We start from the raw sequence: 20,578 nt of genomic DNA on the forward strand, positions 1-20,578 counted from the left end.
GCCTGCGCACGATCTGCGCACCCTATGCTAAAGATAGGGTGCGCCGATCGCAGGCGCCGCTGTGCGCTAGGAGGCGGCGCTATAAGCAAGGGGCGGGCACGCCGGGCAGAGAGCCGGCTCGGGGGCGGAGCTACCCCCGGCCGTGCGTGCTCTTAAAAAGCGCTAATGTGAAACCAGCCTAAGCTCTGCCATGCGCCCAAACAGTGTTTTACCTCTACATATGGGGTATCAGCCTACTCAAAACAAATTGCAAAACAACTTTTGGGGTCCAGTTTCTCCTCTTACCATGATTTTTTTATTTTCACGCCCGGGTGTTATAAACTTCTGTGAAGCACTGAGGGGTTCAAAGTGCTCACCACACATCTAGATAAGTTCCTTAGGGGGTCTAGTTTCCAAAATGGGGTCACATGTGGGGGGTTTCCACTGTTTAGGTACATCAGGGGCTATCCAAAGGCAACATGACACCCGCAGACCATTCCATCAAAGTCTGCATTCCAAAACGTCACTACTTCCCTTCCGAGCCCCGACGTGTGCCCATACAGTAGTTTTCTCCCACATATGGGGTATCAGCGTACTCAGGACCAATTGGACAACAACTTTTGGGGTCCAATTTCTCCTGTTACCCTTAGGAAAATAAAAAATTGGCAAAAATATCATTTTTGTGGAAAAAAAATGATTTTTTTATTTTCACGCCCTTCTGTGAAGCCCTTGGGGGTTCAAAGTGCTCACCACACATCTAGATAAGTTCCTTGGGGGGTCTAGTTTCCAAAATGATGTCAATTGTGGGGGGTTTCCACTGTTTTGGCACATCAGGGGCTTTCCAAACATGACATGGCGTCCGATCTCAATTCCAGCCATAAAAGTCATATGGAGCTGCTTCCCTTCCAAGCTCTGCCTTGCGCCTAAATAGTGGTTTACCCCGATATATGGGGTATCAGCGTACTCAGGAAAAATTGCACAATAACTTTTGGGGTCCTGTTACCCTTGGAAAAATAAAAATTGAGTGTGAAAATATCATTTTTGTGGAAAAAACATGATTTTTTCATTGTACGGCTGTACGTTATAAACTTCTGTGAAGCTCTTGTGGGTTCAAAGTTCTCACCACATATCTAGATATGTTCCTTGGGGGGTCTAGTTTCCAAAATGGGGTCACTTGTGGGGTGTTTCCACTGTTTAGGCACATCAGGGGCTCTCCAAACGTGACATGGCGTCCGATCTGAATTCCACCAATTTTGCATTGAAAAAGTCAAACGGCGCTCCTTCCCTTCCGAGCTCTGCCATGCGCAGAAACAGTGGTTCCCCCCAACATATCAGGTATCAGCGTACTCAGGACAAATTGGACACTTTTGCAGTCCAATTTCTCTCGTTACCCTTGGTAAAATAAAAAAAATTGGACCTGAAGTACTTTTTTTGTGAAAAAAAGTTAAATGTTCAATTTTTTTTTAAACATTCAAAAAATTCCTGTGAAGCACCTGAAGGGTTAATAAACGTCTTGAATCTGGTTTTGAGCATCTTGAGAGGTGCAGTTTTTAGAATGGTGTCACTTTTGGGTATTTTCTCTCATATAGACCCCTCAAAGTGACTTCAAATGTGATGTGGTCCCTAAAAATAAAATGATATTGCAAAAATGAGAAATCACTGGTCAACTTTTATCTGTTATAACTTCCTAACAAAAAAAAATTTGGGTTTCAAAATTGTGCTGATGTAAAGTAAACATATGTGAAATGTTACATATTAAGTTTTTTGTGTGCCGTATCTCTGTGATTTAAGGGCATAAAAATGCAAATTTGGAAAATTTCCGTTTTTTTCACAAATAAACGCAAGTTATATGAATGAAATTTTACCACAAACATGAAGTACAATATGTCACAAGAAAACAATGTCAGAATCACCGGGATCCATGAAGCGTTTCAGAGTTATTACCTCATAAAGGGACAGTGGTCAGAATTGTAAAAATTGGCCCGGTCATGAAAGTGCAAACCACCCTTGGGGGTAAAGGAGTTAAATTACATAAAAAAAATTACAGAATGTAATAGATGTTAGGCTAGTTTCACACTAGCGTTTTTTTGCGCTGCGTTTGGAGCGCACATGAAACGCATGTCAAAAGCGCATGCAAATGCTTGTAAACACTGCGTTTTTATGTAGAATTATTGTGTGCGTTTTTCATGCGTTTGCATTTTTTATGCGCAATAAACTGGAGAAAAAATCCTTGAAAAATTCTTGCAACAGACCCCACCAATGTGACAGCAGTGGGCGTGTCTTATTGAAATTCTTCATATAGACCCTGTTTACAGCTGAATTCTTCACATTTGCTTGCATTTGACTTGAGAAAATGGATCTGCGCTGGAAGAGCTTTGACTTTGATCTGGACATGAGGACGGCTCATGCTTATGCCGTTGCTTTCCATGAACAGAAGGAGAGAGAAGCAGCGAAGACGGCAGCAGCGGCGTTTGTGGATGCATCCCATTATTGAACTCCTGGAGAGCCATGGAGCGTACCACACCCTCTACAGCGAGCTCCAGGCAAACCCAGAGAAATTTACGGATTATACCCGGATGACCCAAGAAACAACTTTAACTATTTGCTTGGTCGGGTAAAAGAAGTCATCCGAAGACAGGACACGCAGCTCCGGCGTGCGATTACTCCTGAGGAACGGCTTCTGGTCACATTACGGTATGTAGTTTTGCAAAACCAATGCCTGCCTAATTTTCTTTGTTGTGACATGTACTGTAAATCTGGCAGAATTATAGTTCTGCCATGTAGTTAACTAAAGGCTGCGGTAATTTTTTTATGGCATGTATTGAACAAAAGGCTGCAGATATTTTTGTAATTTAACGTGTGATACACAAATAGTAATTTTTTTTGTTTTCTTTGTGTCACAGATTCCTGGCTACTGGAGAGACCCTCTCGTCACTGCACTTCCAGTACCGGATTGGAATCTCCACGTTGTCTGGAATTGTAGCGGACACCTGCCGGGCTTTGTGGAACGTTCTTTGTCCCGAATTCATGCCCATGCCAACCGCAGAAAAGTGGTTGGAAATCGCCGACAGATTCTGGACTGTCTGCAATTTCCCTAACTGTTTGGGAGCAGTGGATGGGAAACACATCCGGATTATCAAGCCCAAAAGAACAGGTTCCGAATTCTATAACTACAAAAAGTACTTTTCTACTGTACTGATGGCCATTGTGGATGCAGACTGTATGTTTATTGCAGTGGACATTGGGCATTTGGCTGTGGGAATGACTCCCAGGTTTTTAAGAACTCTGACATGGGCAGGAGGTTGTATGGCAACAACTTTAATTTCCCCATGCCACGGCCTCTTCCCAACACCGAATGTCCGCCACAGCCATTTGTAATGGTAGGTGATGAAGCCGGGACTTGGACCTCCACAAAAGAATTTATAACTACAGGCTCACCATGGCCAGGAGAACAGCAGAGTGTGCATTTGGTATCCTTGTATCTAGATGGCGCATTCTTGGCACAGCTATTAATCTGAAACTGGAAACAGTGGATGAGGTGGTCAAGGCCTGTGTTGTTCTACATAATTTTGTAATTTCTCGAGAGCACCCGAACTTAGATCTTGATGATGTTGCCCCTAATCCTTTGCCTGAATTTACACAGCACCCTCTCAGGTCACCCGTCGAAGTTGGCCAAATGAGGGACCAATTTGCGGCCTACTTCAACTCAGATGTAGGACGGGTGGAATTGCAAGAGCAAATGGTGTAAAATTATTTTATTGCAAGTTGTTGGTATGTTAATAAAAACTGTTTTGATACCTGTACTGAGTGCATTCTCTGTTTTTACACTTCCAATACCATTAGCAAGTAGCCAGGTGTATCAGTGAATTTATGATGCGGTGTTTTGTGCATCATGAATTCACTAATACTCCTGAGTAGGTGACATACACACACAAGTTGTATTATTACCTTTATAATGTCTACAGTGTGTTCAATTAACAGCGATGGTGGAGATAATACAAATGTGTCAGGTAAAATACCCAGGCCTTGTGTCATGCTGAATACTTATCACAAATGGCCATTGCAATACAGATTAAACTGCAGCATCACTACACTCTTCTGCAAAATATATGGAGAGTTATAGCAACGCTGCAGGTTCAAAATCAATTCACCTGCCCCGGCAACGCTGCAGGTTCAAAATCAATTCACCTGCCCCGGTGTGATAGTGATGCAAGGTCAGGGTATTTGGGAAGTATATTTATTTTCACCATCAGTAATGTGTTTCTTCCACAAACACGTAATCGAGTATGTGGTGATTTACAAGGTATATCTATAGTTCCTTGCCTTTTCTCTAATAGTTAAATGCGAACGGAAAAAAAAAGCAAGGTAACAATAGATATGCCTTGCACTCAACACCATCCTCTATGCCAGGGTTTCCAAAATGTAGTCCTAAACGTCAACCAACAGATCATGTTTCCTTTTTTTTTTTTATTTTTTGTAACTCCAATGGAATTACTAAAAACATGATTTGTTTGTTGGCTTTTAACACTGTAGTTGGGAAACATTCCATAATTTAGTGTGTGCAATACAACAGATATCTCCATTACTGATGTTTCTTGTGTCAGTCAAGGAGATATGTGTTGTCAACGAAATCAATCTACATGACTTGTCTTTTTCACAGCAGTCTCTACATTTTTTTAATATTGCACTGACTGTATCCAGCAGGGCTCCCCAACTCCACTCCTCACGGTCCCCCAACAGATCATGTTGTAATGAAATACATATCTCCATTGATAACGGTTTCACAAGAGCACAAAAAAAAAGAGGATTCCATACAACATGATCTGATGGTGTATCTTGAGGACTAGAGTTGTGGAACTCTGCTGCATCCAGTCTGTGCAATATTACTAGAATGTAGAGACTGTTGTTGAAAAGACAAGTCATGTAGATTTGTTTAGTTGACAACACATATCTCCAAGACTGACACAAGAAACATGTCTCAATGGAGATATCTGCTGGCAAAAACGCTAAGTGTACGGCGCAGTGTGTGTTGTCAGCGATTGACACAGTAACCAATCCAAATATTTTTAAAGCACAATTGCACTTTTATTTTGTAACAAAAAATAAAATAAACTTTTTTATTAGGAATGACGTTTGGGGGAAGATTGGGATACTTTGGGTGTGTGGAGAGACGAGGAACGACTGGAGGTAGAGGAAGGGGTTCTAGGAGAAGGGGCGACGAAAGTACTGGGGGGAAGGGAGCTCTGGAATGGACATGGAGGCAGGTTGAGACACATTAGGAGGAGAGGGTGGATGGACGAACAAAGTTTTTTTTTTCCTTTGGCGCCGGAATATCCCTGCCCGGCCCGACTTGCAGCCTGTGACCGCCTTACTTTGGTGGACCACCTGGTGATGGTGGACTGTGTTGTTGCCCCGTAAAATAGGGAATGCGGATCACCCCTTTGCTGCTCTGTGATGGTGGTGGCGGTAGAAGTGGCAGTGGCGGTGCTCCTAGAAGGGGAGAAAGTTGGGTTGGTGCTCCAAGCAGGAGGCTGCCTGTCTGTGATCTCAGCCAAAGTTCTTGGGGGACTCCGAGGAGGAGTATTGGTGGTGGTGATCTTAAGATGAGGAGTGGTGGCGGTGCTCTGTTGCTGAGGAGTGCTGGCGGTGCTCTGTTGCTGAAGAGTGCTGGCGGTGCTCTGTTGCTGAAGAGTGCTGGCGGTGCTCTGTTGCTGAAGAGTGCTGGCGGTGCTCTGTTGCTGAAGAGTGCTGGCGGTGCTCTGTTGCTGAAGAGTGCTGGCGGTGCTCTGTTGCTGAAGAGTGCTGGCGGTGCTCTGTTGCTGAAGAGTGCTGGCGGTGCTCTGTTGCTGAAGAGTGCTGGCGGTGCTCTGTTGCTGAAGAGTGCTGGCGGTGCTCTGTTGCTGAAGAGTGCTGGCGGTGCTCTGTTGCTGAAGAGTGCTGGCGGTGCTCTGTTGCTGAAGAGTGCTGGCGGTGCTCTGTTGCTGAAGAGTGCTGGCGGTGCTCTGTTGCTGAAGAGTGCTGGCGGTGCTCTGTTGCTGAAGAGTGCTGGCGGTGCTCTGTTGCTGAAGAGTGCTGGCGGTGCTCTGTTGCTGAAGAGTGCTGGCGGTGCTCTGTTGCTGAAGAGTGCTGGCGGTGCTCTGTTGCTGAAGAGTGCTGGCGGTGCTCTGTTGCTGAAGAGTGCTGGCGGTGCTCTGTTGCTGAAGAGTGCTGGCGGTGCTCTGTTGCTGAAGAGTGCTGGCGGTGCTCTGTTGCTGAAGAGTGCTGGCGGTGCTCTGTTGCTGAAGAGTGCTGGCGGTGCTCTGTTGCTGAAGAGTGCTGGCGGTGCTCTGTTGCTGAAGAGTGCTGGCGGTGCTCTGTTGCTGAAGAGTGCTGGCGGTGCTCTGTTGCTGAAGAGTGCTGGCGGTGCTCTGTTGCTGAAGAGTGCTGGCGGTGCTCTGTTGCTGAAGAGTGCTGGCGGTGCTCTGTTGCTGAAGAGTGCTGGCGGTGCTCTGTTGCTGAAGAGTGCTGGCGGTGCTCTGTTGCTGAAGAGTGCTGGCGGTGCTCTGTTGCTGAAGAGTGCTGGCGGTGCTCTGTTGCTGAAGAGTGCTGGCGGTGCTCTGTTGCTGAAGAGTGCTGGCGGTGCTCTGTTGCTGAAGAGTGCTGGCGGTGCTCTGTTGCTGAAGAGTGCTGGCGGTGCTCTGTTGCTGAAGAGTGCTGGCGGTGCTCTGTTGCTGAAGAGTGCTGGCGGTGCTCTGTTGCTGAAGAGTGCTGGCGGTGCTCTGTTGCTGAAGAGTGCTGGCGGTGCTCTGTTGCTGAAGAGTGCTGGCGGTGCTCTGTTGCTGAAGAGTGCTGGCGGTGCTCTGTTGCTGAAGAGTGCTGGCGGTGCTCTGTTGCTGAAGAGTGCTGGCGGTGCTCTGTTGCTGAAGAGTGCTGGCGGTGCTCTGTTGCTGAAGAGTGCTGGCGGTGCTCTGTTGCTGAAGAGTGCTGGCGGTGGTCCTTTGGTGTTGACTGGTGGTGTCTGTGGCTCAAGCAGTTTCTGTGGTGATTTGGCTTCAAGATGGTGGTGCTGTGGCAGTGGTGGTGCTCCATCCAAGAGCAGCGCTTGCCATAGTGGTGGTAGCGGAGGAGTGTCCAGCAGCACTCAGACTTGGGGTGGTGTAGTGGTATCCGGCTTCGCTGGGAATGCAGGTGACCGTGCAGTGGTATGCAGCAGAAGTCGGTAGTGTGTGAAGTGAGTCAGCGGTGGAACTGTTGGAAATGACACCACTGACTGCTGCACATACCGATTCTGCTGCATAGCCTGCAAGTAAGCAGTGTTGCATGCCTGTAACACACTCAGCTGTTGCTCAGGACTAAGGTGTTCCGCCATGCCCTGTTCAATTTTACTGAAAAAATGGTGCGCTGGTCTGTTGAGGTCGGCCTCCAGACGGTCAAGACGCTGGTCAACAGAGTGGAAGAGGTGTTCCATGTTGTTAAAACCACGTTCCATCAGGGAAAAACCGCTTTCCATTCTGGCGGACAGCGCCTTGAGGCTGCCCTTAAAGGCCTCGCTCAAGAGCATGAACTCGGGCATGGCAGGCCTGTCCGAGGCCCTCTGCCGCTGGCGGGTAGTGCCCGCATAACCAGTGACAGAGACCTGGGACAGGGGAACACCTAATGAACCAGCTTCCTGGTCACCAGCTGTCTGTGTTGCTGACCTGCAAGATGCTTCCTAGCTGTCGGATGGCTGGGATGGGTCCGAGGTCGATCGATGAAGAACCGCTCCCGGGACAGGTTGCAGGCTGCTGCTCCAAGTGCTGTGGAAAGAAAGGGAAAACATTAGCATCACGCATTTACAAGAAGCATCACCTGTGGATTTGAAAAGCACATAGTAATAACAAACCAAAAAAAAAAAAACTTACGCTCTGCTGGCAAGGAACGGTCTCAGGAAAGCCAACTCTCGATAATAGCGGTACTTTCTTCGGCGCCTTGCCGCTGAACCACTCCGAACCTGTCCCTCAGCACGAACATCAGTGTTGAAGCGGTCCTTCATCGAGTGCCAACGTGTGCGGATTTTGTTCACTGTTGGGAAAAAAAAATTAGAAAATGCACGTAAAGAAACTTAATTATCAGCACACACAACGGATAGAACTTTGAAAACAGTCAATGGTGCAGCACAAATAAAATTCTAGACACAATGCAGTCACTGTTGATACTGAGGACACGGTTATGTTTCCTGCTAGAATATATGTAGCAGCGAAAACAACAGTATCATCCGAAGCAAGAGTGAAAACCGGATCATGACAGCAGAAGACAAAAATAAAAACTGTTTTCCACATGGCATTGGTGTTTTTAATGCAAGAATATATCTTGCCAAAAAAACACCAACACCAGCAGGACCATAAAGCAATGCAGCAGTTGAAGACAAAAATCAATGTATTCCACAAGGCATTGATGTGTTTAATGCAAGAATATATCTTGCAAAAAAACACATCAGCACCATCAGGACCATAAAGCAATGCAGCAGCAGAAGGCAAAAAAAAACAACACTGTTTTCCATATGGCATTGGTGTTTTTAATGCAAGAATATATCTTGCCAAAAAAACACCAGCACCATCAAGACCATAAAGCAATGCAGTATCACAGAGCATCTTTATACTTACTGAACGACCTTTTTGAACTTGGAGAGGCGCTGTCCCAGACATCCATCATCGCTGCGGCCACCTCATTCCAGAGCTGCCGGGTCACCACTGTGTCTTTGTACTGCTGGTCACGGCTGTCCCACAACGGGATACGCTCCTCAACGAGGCGGATCAGGTGCTCGTTGTCGATGTACACTACTTCTTCATCATCCCGTTGTGGAACCTAGAAAAAATAATATAATGTTTTGAATTTTGACAGATACAAAAAGAAACAGAGAAAAAAGCAAGATAACTAAAGACAGAAAAAAAAAATATATATATACTAACATTGCGTCTCCTCGCCACGACTTGACTACGCTGCTCCCGCTCAGAATCCTCCCGCTCAGACTGCTCCCGCTCAGAACGCTCCCGCACTTCATTTTCAGTGCCCGTGTCCGATGTCTGTAAAGAAAGAGAAAATTAACACACATTTCTAGAGGCAGCTATACTTACCCAAAGGCAGCAACATCCTCACCTCACGATCAGCTTGGGCCAGTTCTTGCAGAGATGGCGAATACAGTGATCCAGAAGAAGACATGCTGAAAAGAAAAAAAAAATACATTAGTACATTATAAAATTGTACAGGACACACAGACATTATGTTGAAGAATACTCACATTTTGGCTCCTGAAGCTTGAATCCACACTTGGAAGGCTCTTCTAGGCTCTTGTCTGCTCTCTGCAAGGCTGTCTGTAGAGTAATTATCCCTGAAGACACCTTCTTTTATCTACATTCCTCCCAAACAATGTTGCTTTATTTAGGGGGAGTTTTAGACAAGTGTCTAGACATTGTTTACTCAAATCGCATGCGCACACAAGGTGCTCGTCAGCGACCACATAGACTGTAATGCTATTTTTGGGCGCACACGTGCGCGTGCGATTTTTTTAACGATGTAGGTGGAACAAAAAATGCAACATGTAGCGTATGGCGCGTCTGGGCGCACACCCGTAAAATGCGCAGCGCACGCTAAACGCTGATGAGCGCGTACATTCGCAAGAGCCTGCGACCACCATGTTAAGGATAGGGGAACATTGTGCGTGCGCCCGATAGCGCACGATGCGCTGCGCGATCAAACGCTAGTGTGAAACCAGCCTTAAAAACACATTACATATGGATGTTACAGTCATATGTTAAAGTTTGGGCACCCCTATTAATGTTAACCTTTTTTCTTTATAACAATTTTGTTTTTTGCAACAGCTATTTCAGTTTCATATATCTAATAACTGATGGACTCAGTTATATTTCTGGATTCAAAATGAGGTTTATTGTACTAACAGAAAATGTGCAATCAGCATTTTAACAAAATTTGACCGGTGCAAAAGTATGGGCACCTCAACATAAAAGTGACATTAATATTTCGTAGATCCTCCTTTTGCAAAAATAACAGCCTCTAGTCGCTTCCTGTAGCTATTAATGAGTTCCTGGATCCTGGATGAAGGTATTTGTGACCATTCCTGCTTACAAAACAATTCCAGTTCAGTTAAGTTTGATGGTCGCCGAGCATGGACAGCCCGCTTCAAATCATCCCACAGATGTTCAATGATATTCAGGTCTGGGGACTGGGATGGCCATTCCAGAACATTGTAATTGTTCCTCTGCATGAATGCCTGAGTAGATTTGGAGCGGTGTTTTGGATCATTGTCTTGCTGAAATATCCATCCCCTGTGTAACTTCAACTTCGTCACTGATTCTTGCACATTATTGTCAAGAATCTGCTGATACTGAGTTGAATCCATGCGACCCTCAACTTTAACAAGATTCCCGGTGCCGGCATTGGCCACACAGCCCCAAAGCATGATGGAACCTCCACCAAATTTTACTGTGGGTAGCAAGTGTTTTTCTTGGAATGCTGTGTTTTTTAGCCTCCATGCATAACGTCTTTTTGTATGACCAAACAACTCAATCTTTGTTTCATCAGTCCACAGGACCTTCTTCCAAAATGTAACTGGCTTGTCCAAATGTGCTTTTGCATACCTCAGGCGACTCTGTTTGTGGCGTGCTTGCAGAAACGGCTTCTTTCGCATCACTCTCCCATACAGCTTCTCCTTGTGCAAAGTGCGCTGTATTGTTGACCGATGCACAGTGACACCATCTGCAGCAAGATGATGCTGCAGGTCTTTGGAGGTGGTCTGTGGATTGTCCTTGACTGTTCTCACCATTCTTCTCTGCCTTTCTGATATTTTTCTTGGCCTGCCACTTCTGGGCTTAACAAGAACTGTACCTGTGTTCTTCCATTTCCTATGTTCCTCACAGTGGAAACTGACAGGTTAAATCTCTGCGATAACTTTTTGTATCCTTCCCCTGAAAAGCTATGTTGAATAATCTTTGTTTTCAGATCATTTGAGAGTTGTTTTGAGGAGCCCATGATGCCACTCATCATAGGAGAATCAAATAGGAGAACTACTTGCAAGTGGCCACCTTAAATACCTTTTCTCATGATTTGATACACCTGACTATGAAGTTCAAAGCTCAATGAGGTTACAAAACCAATTTAGTGCTTCAGGAAGTCAGTAAAAAGTAGTTAGGAGTGTTCAAATCAAGAAAATGATAAGGGTGCCCATACTTTTGCACCGGTCAAATTTTGTTTAAATGCAGATTGCACATTTTCTGTTAGTACAATAAACCTCATTTGAATCCAGAAATATAACTGAGTCCATCAGTTATTAGATATATGAAACTGAAATAGCTGTTGCAAAAACCAAAATTGTTATAAAGAAAAGAGGTTAACATTAATAGGGGTGCCCAAACTTTAACATATGACTGTATGTGAGAAGGAAAAAAAATGCACACTTGCATTAGCATAAGTTGAACCATATGGATTCCACTTGTCCAACTTTTCAGGAGCAATTCTGGAGCTAGTTTTTGTACTCTGAGTGAGCAATTAGTCCGTGCACTGTACAGGCCATGGTAATGAAGAAACAGGAAGGATTTAGTTGTTTTATTTTTAAAATATCAGTACATACAGAGGGCTGGGTGGGAATTCATACTGTGTGTGGAGATCATCATAATTGTATAGCCAACTGAATAGCATCAAAATGTAAACATATTTTTAGTATAAGTAGAAAAAAGTAAAAGTGGATCTTAATCCACGTTCAGCTTTCCGCAGAAATCTTTATTTTGACTACATCCCAGATATAGACAACCAAGTCCCCTCCTCATCAAGCAGGTCACATGGTGGAGGTCTCAGCATAAGACATCTGGAGAAGATTCAGTGCATTTTTGTAGATCTGATGTGACTGGACCTGAGAAACTGCCTTCAGAAGTAGCTTAGGGTTTTTCAGCTTTTTTGCCATGTCCTGGAGAGAAAATAGCAGGTTATCTGTAGAGGAGCTAAAAACCATTGGTCAAAATAAAATAAAACCCTGCCTTTAACTCTCATTTAACCCCTTCATGACCCAGCCTATTTTGACCTTAATGACCTGGCCATTTTTTGCAATTCTGACCAGTGTCCCTTTATGAGGTAATAACTCAGGGACACTTCAATGGATCCTAGCAATTCTGATTTTTTCGTGACATATTGGGCTTCATGTTAGTGGTAAATTTAGTTCAATAATTTTTGCATTTATTTGTGAAAAAATCAGAAATTTGACAAAAATTTCACAATTTTCAAATTTTGAATTTTTTCTGTTAAACCAGAGTTATGTGACACAAAACAGTTAATAAATAACATTTCCCACGTTTACTTTATATCAGCACTTTTTTGGAAACAAATTTTTTTCATTAGGAAGTTATAAGGGTTAAAAGTTGACCAGCGATTTTGCATTTTTACAACAAAATATACAAAACCATTTTTTTTAAGGCACCACCTCACATTTCAAGTCAGTTTGAGGGGTCTATATGGCTGAAAATACCAAAAAGTGACACCATTCTAAAAACTGCACCCCTCAAGCTGATCAAAACCACATTCAAGAAGTTTATTAACCCTTCACATGTTTCACAGCAGCAGAAGCAACATGGAAGGAAAAAATGAACATTTTACTTTTTTGTCACAAAAATGATATTTAGCAACAATTTTTTTATTTTCCCAAGGGTAAAAGGAGAAAGTGGACCCCAAAACTTGTTTTCCAACTTGTCCTGAGTACGCTGAAACCCCATATGTGGGGGGGAACCACTGTTTGGGTGCACGGCAGGGCTCGGGAGGGAAGGAGCGCCATTTGACTTTTTGAATGGAAAATTAGCTCCAATCGTTAGCGGACACCATGTCGTGTATGGAGAGGCCCTGTGTGCCTAAACATTGGAGCTCCCCCACAAGTGACCCATTTTGGAAACTAGACCCCTCAAGGAACTTATCTAGATGTGTGGTGAGCACTTTGAACCCCCAAGTGCTTCACAGAAGTTTATAACGCAGAACCGTGAAAATAAAAAATAATTTTTTTCCTTAAAAAATTATGTTTTAGCCCGCAATTTTTTATTTTCACAAGGGTAACAAGATAAATTGGACCCCAAAAGTTGTTGTCCAGTTTGAGTACGCTGGTATCCCATATGTGGGGGGGAACCACTGTTTGGGCACACGTCGGGGCTCGGAAGGGAAGTAGTGACGTTTTGAAATGCAGACTTTGATGAAATGATCTGCGGGCGTCATGATACGTTTGCACAGCCCCTGATGTGCCTAAACAGTAGAAACCCCCCCCCCACAAGTGACCCTATTTTGGAAACTAGACACCCCAAGGAACTTATTTAGATGTGTGGTGAGCACTTTGAACCCCCAAGTGCTTCACAGAAGTTTATAACACAGCCATGAAAATAAAAAAATATTTTTTTCCACAAAAATAATTTTAACCCCCAATTTTTTATTTTCCCAAGGGTAACAGGACAAATTAGACCCCCAAAGTTGTGCAATTTTTCCTGAGTACGCTGATGCCCCATGTGTGGGGGGAACTACTGTTTGGGCACACATTGGGGCTCGGAAGGAGAAAAAGCACCGTTTGACTTTTTGAACGCAAAATTAGCTGGAATCAATGATGGCGCCATGTCGTGGTTGGAGACCCCCTGATGTGCCTAAACAGTGGAAACCAATCAATTCTAGCTCCAACCCTAACCCCAACATACCTCTAACCAACACACCCCTAACCCCAACCACAAGCCCAACCACAACCCTAACCCTAATTCCAACCCTAACCCAAATTCCAACCCTAACCCAAATTCCAACCCTAACCCGAATTCCAACCCTAACCCGAATTCCAACCTTAATGGAAAAATAAATATATTTTATTTATTTCATTATTTTTCCCTACCTATGGGGGTGATAAAGGGGGGGGGTTTATTTACTATTTTTTTTTATTTTGATCACTGTGATAGGGTCCATAACAGTGATCAAAATGAATGAATCTGTCGGGTGCTGACCGGCAGATCTTGGCGGGCGCATTGCACATGCGCCCGCCATTTTAGAAGATGGCGGCGAACATGAGAGAAGTCCCTAAAACGAAGGGACACCGGGACTCGGGAGGTACCGGGGGGGGGGGAATCGGACGGCAGCAAATACTGACGGCGGTGGCAGATCGCCCCCGTCAGTCGGTGGCGGGGGGCAGATCGCCGTCTCCAGCCATGCCCGATGATATTGCAGTATCGTCCATGGCTGGATTGTAATATTTCACCAAGTTTCATTGGTGAAATATTACAATTGCTCGGATTGGCTGTTTCACTTTCAACAGCCAATCAGACCGATCGTAGCTACGGGGGGGCAAAGCCACCCCCCCCAGGGTGAAGTACAAGTCCCCTTCTATCTGCGGGTCGGGTGACCTTTCAGTGACCTCAGTCACCCGACCCGCAGGAACACGATTTCTGCCATGACGCCTAACTAGGCGTCATAGGTCGGAATGGCACGAATTTTCATGAAGTCTACGTAAGTGTCAAAGGTTGGGAAGGGGTTAATATATTACACATTTGCCATACTGTTTGCTTCATGCAAATGTAACAAACTGACATGACATTTGAGTTTTTACTCTGAATTTTATACCATATTAGAAACTTCTTAAAGAGGCTGATTTTAATTTAAATATTAAAGGTCAATTATTTTTTATCTCACCAGAAACAGTGCCACCCTATGGACAGTGTCTAATATTGCAGCTCAATATTCAAAGTAACGAGCCCTTGGAAAACTGTGCCAATATCTGATCAAAGGGCAAATTTATTAAAAATGGTCATAAGTATTCAGACCCTTTGCTCAGACACTTATATTTCTCTATTGCTTCATCGGGAGACACAGGAACCATGGATGTATGCTGCTGCCACTAGGAGGCTGACACTATGCACAAAAAAGTTAGCTCCTCCTCTGCAGTCAGTATACACCCCACCGACCAGCACTAGGCTAATAAGTTTTAGCTTAGTGTCAGTAGGAGGTGGAAAAGGAGTCTTTCATTAGACCCATATCTACCTCAGTGTGCATCATTTCTTTCAGGTACCTGGAGGGATACAGTGTGAATAGTCACAACTGTACTCCCACGAAGAGACTATGAGTACGGTGTGTACTGCCACCCCTTATCCTCATACGTCTAGCCGGCAGGACCCCAACCCCCTAACACAGAAGCGTGTTTAGGTGATCCGGATCCGATCCTTGCCCCTGGTCCCCCACCCACTCGTCCAAGAGCCTGTCGGGGTTAGGAGGTGTGGACGTCCCGCAACGCAGCAAGTTTGGACATCTTACATTCCTGGAAAGAGAGGAACATTTCTTTCCATCTCTCCCCCAGGTTCTCCAGAGTCGGCAAAGAGAAGCTCAGAAGAAGAAAACAGGATTGAAGAAAGAAGAAAGGGGGAAAAACAAATTTTTTTTTTCCTCATTCAATTGTACGGATTGGAGTGTTGGGACACTTTTAGACGATAGGGGCCTTTTTCCCCTAGTTTCCAGGTGGAATGGGGTGCTGGGCTACCTTCCTTTATGGCCTCCTTACCGCTCCCCCCTGCTCCGGTGGTCAGGAAAATTAATCTAGGTCCCAGCTTCTCTCGGGCCTAGTGTTTGGCATTGGCTCCGCCCCCTTGTTCTCTGTGCTTGGGCAGGCTTTTTTCCCGCCCGTCTCTTCTCCCTTTCCTCCTCCAGCCCCCGTCGGTTAGCTCCGCCCACTCCTCCCAGCCCCAGCTTAAGTGCTATATCGCCACCATCTTTCTCCTCCCGAACCTTGCGGCTGACTCCGCCTCTTGCTCCGGCCCCAGAGAGCGGGTTTCTTTATCCAGATTGCGCTCTACCCCCTGCTGCACACGCTTTTCACCCTGCGCCCACAGTGCGATCACCATCTTTTTCGGATACCGTTTAGTTCTTGCGGGACCCACGTTGCTTCCCAGGGACTGCTTTGGGCTTTACTCTTGGAAGCATACTACAGGACACCGGCATAGTACTGTGAGTAGCTGCTCTGCAGACTGACTCTCCGCTGCATCTTCCTGTCCCCTAAACTTCTGGCACCTGTTAGTGGGTCTGTTTCATCATGCCTAATACTAAAGGAGAGCGTTCTCGCCCTTCTACCTCTTCCTCTGCTCTTGTCAGACATTTTGTGTGCTCTTCGTGTAAGTGCAAGCTTCCTTCGGGTCAGTCCTCTCCCCTCTGTCAGGACTGCAGCAACCCATCGTGTCCGCCACACAGGAGTCCCTTTCTGCCCCAGGTGAGAGCGAGGTCCCTATTCCAGTGTGGGTTTCCTCTCTGTCACAATCCGTGGGGGACCTCACCAAGGTGTCTCAGTCCGTGCTTGACAGGTTGCCCTTTCTGACATCCGTAGTGGTTAGTGGGTCACAGGAATCACCATCTGGACCTTCTAACACAGGCCACAAGAGATCCAGGCAGGAACGCCGTTCTAGGTCCTCTTCCCGCTCCATCTCACCCGCCAGGCTTTCCCAGCCGTCTGCCTCTTCCCGATCCTCCTCTCCCAAGTCAGGTGAGTCGTTCTCGGACACACCATCAGAGGATGATTCGGACCTGGATTCGGACCAAGCCTCTAACATGAGACATGGTCCAGAGCCTCATTGTGGCGGTCAATCACACCTTTAGCATTAAGGATACCTCTACGGAACCCGCAGATCAGGCGGTTTCGTTTAGACGGTCAAAATCACCTTCCAAGGTCTTCGCTCCTCATACAGAATTTGAGGAGGTACTTGCCAGGGAAAGGGAGAACCCGACCAGACGTTTTCAAAGAGGGAACCGCCTTGGCGTCCTATATCCCTTTTCTCCAGAGCTCACTGCCAACTGGACAGCTTCTCCGACCGTGAACCCGCCAGTTTCCAGACTGTCCACCAACACCATTCTCCCCTTGCTAGTGGAGCATCCCTCAAGGATTCCAATGACAGGATTATAGAATCCTTTGCAAAGTCAGTCATTACAGTATATCCGGCTTTTGCTTCTACATGGGTTTCGAAGTCCATAGCCAAATGGGCCAAACAGCTCCATCAGGGCATTCTTGTTGGAACTCGACCGGAGCAGCTGGCGGATCTCGCCGACCAGATTTCTCATGCAGGGAAGTACTTGATATCTGCCTCCCTGGATGCCACGTCTTGCGCAGCTCAGGCGTCCAGCAAAATTATGGCTATCCGGCGGACTATTTGGCTTAAGGTCTGGCAGGCGGACTTGTCGTCAAAAAAGTCCCTTACCAGCCAGTCTTTCCACGGATCACATCTGTTCGGCTCCATGTTGGACCAGATTATTAAGGACCCCACCGGGGGGCACGACTTCCCTTCTCCTCCAGTCCAAACCTCGCCAGCCTCCTCTGAAGCGGCTGTTTCAGTCCTTTCGTCCCTTTCGCCGTTCACGGCGACAGGATTTTTCCCAGCAGCCGAGGCTGCAGGCTCGCCAGGATAGGAAGGTTTCCTTTAAACCAGGGGTGGGGAACCTTTTTTCTGCCGAGTGCCATTTGGAATTTTATAATAGCGTTCGGGGGCCGCATAAAATTATTAATAATGATGAGCGAGTATACTCATTGCTCGGGTTTCCCGAGCATGCTCAGGTGTCCTCTGAGTATTTTGGCGTGCTCGGAGATTTAATTTCTGTCGATTTGCATGATTTGCAGCTGCTGGACAGCCTGAATACATGTGGGGATTCCTTAACAAACAGGCATTCCTCACATGTATTCAGGCTGTCCAGCAGCCATAAATCACGCAGCTGAGGCGATGAAAACTAAATCTCCTTGCACGCCAAAATACTCGGAGGACACCCAAGCATGCTCAGGAAAGCCCGAGCAACGAGTATACTCGCTCATCACTCATTAATAACAAACATTAGCCAACTATATTTGGTCCCCAATAGGCAGGAAAATGTCCCCAATAGGCAGGTAAATGTCCACATTAGGCAGCACAGGTCCCCATTAGGCAGCACAGGTCCCCATTAGGAAGCAGAGGTCCCCATTAGGCAGGTAAATGTCCCCATTAGGCAGTACAGGTCACCATTAGGCAGCACAGGTCCCCAATAGGCAGGTAAATGTCCCCATTAGGCAGCACAGGTCCCCAATAGGCAGCATAGGTCCCCATTAAGCAGCACAGGTCCCCATTAGGCAGCACAAGTCCCCATTAGGCAGGCAAATGTCCAGAATTAGGAAGCACAGGTTCCCATTAGACAGTAAATGTCCCCATTAGGCAGCACAGGTCACCATTAGGCAGCATAGGTCCCCAATATGCAGCACAGGTCCCCATTAGGCAGCATAGGTCCCCAATAAGCAGGTAAATGTTACCATTAGGCAGCACAGGTCCACAATAGGCAGGCAAATGTCCCCATTAGGCAGCACAGGTCCCCAATAGTCAGGCAAATGTCCCCATTAGGCAGGCAAATGTCCCCATTAGGCAGCACAGGTCTCCATTAGGCAGCACAGGTCTCCATTAGGCAGGCAAATGTCCCCATTAGGCAGCACAGGTCCCCATTAGGCAGCACAGGTCCCCAATAGACAGGCAAATGTCCCTGTTAGGCAGCACAGGTCCCCGTTAGGCAGCACAGGTCTGCAATAGGCAGGCAAATGTCCCCATTAGGCAGCACAGGTCCCCATTAGGCAGGCATCACAGGTCCCCATTAGGCAGCACAGGTCCCCAATAGGCAGGCATCACAGGTCCCCAATAGGCAGGCATCACAGGTCCCCATTAGGCAGCACATACTGACCTGGTGTTGGAGTGGTCCAGTGAGTACACAGTGACGGAAGTAAGTCCCGCTGACCAAGCCTCCTGGATGGCCCCCAGGCCCCGCACACACAGCAGCACACGGTCACCACCGCACCGGTGACCGGGGTGATGAAGAAGGCAGGCCGCAGACAGAGTACAGCGCAGCTCACACTGGGTAGCGGCGCGTGGTGACTCCTCCAGCTCCAGATATCCATGATTAGCCGGTATCAGTGCACGGGGCCCGCTCGGGTCCTCCTCTGCTACTCTGGCTCCTGCAACAAGGTACCGGATCGAGGCTCTGGAGTGGCTGGGGGGCTGGATCAGATGATATGGTGGGCCATATACGGCCCGCGGGCCGGACGTTCCCCACCCCTGCTTTAAACACACACCTTCCTGGTGCTCCCGTAACGCCCAAGGTAGATCCACCAGGCCTAGACCTGGCAAATCTTCCTCGGCACGACTCATACCGAGACCCCAGCTTATCTCCCAAACTGGGCGGTCATCTCCTTTTTTTCCAGAGACGTTTGACTCGCCTCGGTGGAGGACGCATGGGTCAGGGAGGTTGTATCCTCAGGATACAAAATAGATTTCGTTTCGCGGCCCCGAGATTGATTATTCGAATCCCGTCCTCCAAAAGATCCTTCGCTGGTCCCGGGTTTCTTTGCATCCATCGCCTCCCTTTTCAGTTCGGGGATACGCATTCCCGTCCCAGACCGGGAACGTTTCACAGGTTTCTAGCCAAACCTATTTGTGGTGGCGAAGAAAGACGGCGCTGTTCGGCCCATCCTGGATTTCAAATTACTGAACAAAAGGGTCCGCCTGTGACATTTCAGGATGGAGTCCCTTCGTTCAGTAATTGCTTCCAGAGGCGCAGGAATTCCTGTGCTCCATAGACATTCAAGACTCCTATCTCCATGTCTCTATTTTTCCAGTGCATCAGAGATTCCTGCATTTTGCAGTACAACAGGACCATTTCCAGTTTGTCGCCCTGCCGTTCGGTCTCGCAAACGCTCCCAGGGTATTCACAAAAATCATGGCAGCGTTGATGGCCATTTTGAGGATCAGAGGTCTAGTGCTCATCCCGTACCTCGACGACATCCTCATCAAGGCTCCGTCCTTTTCTCAGGCCCAGGAAGCCTGTGGCCATCGTTCGACACCCTGTCCCGTTTCGGGTGACTTGTCAACAGGAAGAAGTCCTGCCTTTTTCTGACTCAGCGCCTCATTTTTCTAGGCATGCTGTTCGACACCCATCAGACGAGGGTTTTTCTCCCTGAAGAGCAGAGATAAATCCTCCAGCAGGGAGTTTGCTCTCTACAAGGCCCTGGGCTTCTTTCCTTTCGCTCAGCCATGAAGGTCCTAGGAAGGATGGTGGCAGATTTGGAAGTGACCCCCTTTGCCCATTTCCATTCAAGACCACTTCAGCAGGCCATCCTTGCGCAGTGGGACAGGTCTGTTCTCTCACTGGATCGTCTGATTCAGCTCTCTTCCCGAGTCAAACGGTCTCTCAATTGGTGGCTGGCATCCCCCCTCATCTTCCAGGGCTAGTTCTTCCTGCCTGTCCACTGGCAAGTGGTGATGACGAATGCCAGCCTTTTCAGCTGGGGTGCGGTATTTCGTGATCTGACTGGCAGGGACATTGGTCAGCACAGGAATCTTCTCTGCGATCAACAACCTCGAAATAAGGGCCATCTTTCTGTCCCTCCTTCACTGGGAAAGGCTTCTCAGGGGTCTGCCAATCCAGGTTCAGACGGACAATGCCACGGCGGTGGCATACCTCAATCATCAGAGAGGGACTCAGAGACCCTTGGCGATGGCCGAGGTATCCAAAATTCTCCTCTGGGCAGAGGTGTCGGTTCCGGCGATATCCGCAATGCATATCCCCGTGGACAACTGGGCCGCTG

The 20,578-nt window shown here is 47.0% G+C and overlaps 1 protein-coding gene across 4 annotated transcripts in view; it reads right to left on the reverse strand.

Moving 5' to 3' along the window:
* Window positions 1-11,541: 11,541 nt before the first annotated feature.
* The window catches only part of LOC141100081 (centromere protein Q-like), a 67,522-nt gene continuing 58,485 nt past the window's right edge, over window positions 11,542-20,578 (reverse strand). For 2 of the 4 annotated variants that reach the window (XM_073588285.1, XM_073588286.1), the window contains one exon: window positions 11,542-11,914. In XM_073588285.1, the coding sequence (XP_073444386.1) occupies window positions 11,786-11,914 (129 nt within the window). In that variant the 3' untranslated portion in view covers window positions 11,542-11,785. The remainder of the gene's footprint in view (window positions 11,915-20,578) is intronic. The other 2 variants (XR_012234597.1, XR_012234596.1) reach the window with 1 other exon arrangement.

The sequence above is a fragment of the Dendrobates tinctorius genome, unplaced genomic scaffold, assembly GCF_039654945.1.
Source record: "Dendrobates tinctorius isolate UK_male_01 unplaced genomic scaffold, ASM3965494v1 ptg000103l, whole genome shotgun sequence".
Classification (NCBI taxonomy): domain Eukaryota; kingdom Metazoa; phylum Chordata; class Amphibia; order Anura; family Dendrobatidae; genus Dendrobates; species Dendrobates tinctorius.